The 2902-nt window shown below is 49.2% G+C and overlaps 1 protein-coding gene across 1 annotated transcript in view; it reads left to right on the top strand.

The window, feature by feature from the left end:
• SLCO2B1 (solute carrier organic anion transporter family, member 2B1) overlaps positions 1–2902 on the top strand; it is a gene marked incomplete at its 5' end in the record, with an annotated part of 34328 nt that overhangs the window by 5698 nt on the left and 25728 nt on the right. The window contains one exon of the mRNA XM_010021408.1: positions 394–524. Coding sequence (XP_010019710.1) covers positions 394–524 — 131 coding nt within the window. The remainder of the gene's footprint in view (positions 1–393; positions 525–2902) is intronic.

Below are 2902 nucleotides of genomic sequence, written 5' to 3'. Positions count from 1 at the left end.
AGAATGGAAAGGAAGTCCTATTGGCCAACACCATGACTTAATCCCCTTGAGTGTTTCCAAGACTTGTCACAACATGGTTATTTCTTATCTGAAAAGGCTGCGATGGGGATGTTTTCTTTTGCCTTTCCAGCTCGAGGACATCCCTGTCCCATTTGTCTCCATCCAAAAGGCTCAGTGGGTTTTTAGACACCCTGGTGATAAGGAAGAATGAAATGTCATTCAGCACCATGGGATGACGTGGATGCAGATGTTCCTCAGACCTCAAAAGTGATACTCCCCACACTGGGAGCCACCACTTTGGAGCTGGATGACGTTTGGGACACCCATCACCGTCTCTTTGGGATCCCTCCATTCACCTTTGATTTAATGCCTGTTTCTCTATCTGCGTTGCAGGTGAAGTCCAGCTCACAAACAAGGACCCGCGGTGGGTCGGAGCCTGGTGGTTGGGTTTCCTGGTCGCAGCCAGTCTCGTGGCCTTGTCTTCGGTGCCTTATTTCTTCTTCCCACGGGAAATGCCAAAAGAGGTAGGAGAAGGGCTGCAGATTCCCTTTTTGTATTGCACACAAGTACCTTGGGTATTCAGGACGATGCTCATTCCTCCATCTCCACCACCATCAGCTGCTGTGTCTGTGGGAGGCATGACTATGGAAGTGGTTGTGATGTTTATAGCTGCATCCCAAAGTCAGTTGTGAGCTCTGGTTTAGTCTCACCTCCTGTGTCAGAGGCTCTTGTCTGAGCAGATGCTCAGTGAAACCCAGCGTAGTGCAAGCAGCTTAATGGATGGGATCGTTTCCTTGCTGGGGCACTGGAATAGTGCCTGTGTGTTGATCACTCTGCATGGGTTTGAGAGGGCTTGGAGCAACCTGCTCTAGTGGAAGGTGTCCCTGCCCATGGCAGGGGGTTGGAACTGGATGAGCTTTAAGGTCCCTTCCAACCAAATTCCATAGAATCTGTGATTCTATGAGCAGTCTGTTTCCTTGGCGTGTGTGACCATTTCCACTGTGATCTCTTCTCTGGCCAGCAGGACTTTAGACACTTCCCATCCCCTAAACACCCTGGCTCTGTAAAGTCCTCAGGGATAACTGGTAGGAGAAAACCTTTAGCAGCCTGAGCATGTTATTACAAGCCAAGCCAGCACCTGTCTGCCTGCAGTTTGCTCCTGGTGCAGCCCTTGGTGGGGCAGTCCTTTACTCCAGGTTTACTGCCAGGGTTTTACTTCTCTGGAGCCCTCCTGGGTGCTTCAGTGCTCACACCAAGCTGCAGAACAGCCCATGAGGTTCCCAAGCGCTTCGCTGGCTGCGGGTCCCAGCTTGTCATGAGGAATAATCCAAACCAAATTGCTCTTTTAGAGGAGGCATCACGCTACGGTTTGGAATGTTACTGAAGCTGCTGAGGCGCGCGCAGGAGGTGAAATTGCGCTCAGTTGATACTCCAGCCTCTGTAATTGCCTTTCACATGTATTTTACCTTGGGGCAGTGTCGAAACTTTCTTGTCTAAACAAGCCCATGCACTGCCTGGTGCAGAATAATTCTTCATTTCTGCTTCTGCTGCTTGAATTTCCACAGGGATGAGTGATTCTTACAGAGATTTGGGTTTCACCTGCCTGGGAGAGTGTGACTTGTTGTACCAGCTACGCTTCTGGGGATATAGTAATCTGCTCCTGCCTTATGTGTGCTGTGAGGTTTGCAAAGATGCTGTGGTCCTGCAAGGCAATGGGGTGTAAACTGAGTTTACAGGATGAGAGTGAACCTGCTTTATCCTCGTGAAGCTTGGTTCACTTTCAAGTCATTTCCAGATGATCTGTGTTAGCAGAACACGCTCAGCGTACAAGGGTGGCACCGTGCGTCTCAGGAGAAAGGTCCTTTATTAGGGCTGATGGCAATATTAATTTCATAAATGGCTCTTGAAGGAAAATAATGTGCTTTGAACTAAAACAACTGCACTTTGATTTTGTGCAAGTGCTGCTCTCTGATCAGTCTGAGCAGTTGTGAAGAGTTTAAGGGAAGGATTGGTTGAGTATTGGTTTAAAAAGGCAGCAGGAAGGCTTTGAAGTGGCTAATATTCATGGAAGTGCTTCCACATGGCTGAGTGCCCATTTACCCCTTTGCAGCCTGGGTCTGCTTGAATTTGTCCCCTTTTTACTATTTCCCCCAGGAAGCTTTTGGAAACTGCAGTAAAAATAGTAATGGGAAACTAATGAAGTGATGGCAAAAATCTGCCCTCTTGAAGGGTGGGAGATGCCAGGACCAGCCAAGCTGGGTCATGCCCACACCATGGGGGTACCATTGCTGGAGCAGCAGCAAGGGCTGTGCTTAAGACAATAAAGGAACCCAAAAAGCCTCTGTAGAAATGTTGACAGATACTGTTCTGTGTAAAACATCTGTCTGCTGCAGAAGCACTCACAGGAAATCTGCACTATTGTGGGTGATTTTCCATAGGTATTGAAGAGTGAAAGATAGAAATCATTTTCCCTTGCTTGCCCTTGGAGTAAATCAATGTTTGCTAAGGGTATAAGCACGACTGTTTCTCTATCATGAAGGGCAGCCCCTTTCCTCTCCAGTGAGCTGGAGGCAGCAGCATCTTGAAGGCCACTGAATTACTGCACCTGCCGCTGAGCTTGTTAGAGCCTCCAAAAGGGCATCGGCCCGGGATATATTGCAACACCCCGCAGGAGGGGTGGGTAGAGCTGGTAAGACATGCAACTAGAAAGGAAATGTGTGTCTCCAGGTGTAACACTCAGCTCTGGTAAAGCACCAACCCCAGTGTTCATAGAACCATAGAATCCCGGACTGGTTTGGGTTGAAGGGACCTTGAAGCTCCTCCAGCCCCAACCCCTGCCCCGGGCAGGGACACCTTCCACTAGAGCAGGTTGCTCCAAGCCCCTGTGTCCAACCTGGCCTTG

The sequence above is a fragment of the Nestor notabilis genome, unplaced genomic scaffold (genome assembly GCF_000696875.1).
Source record: "Nestor notabilis isolate BGI_N333 unplaced genomic scaffold, ASM69687v1 scaffold6989, whole genome shotgun sequence".
Classification (NCBI taxonomy): domain Eukaryota; kingdom Metazoa; phylum Chordata; class Aves; order Psittaciformes; family Psittacidae; genus Nestor; species Nestor notabilis.
This window is presented reverse-complemented; position numbering and strand designations above follow the sequence as displayed.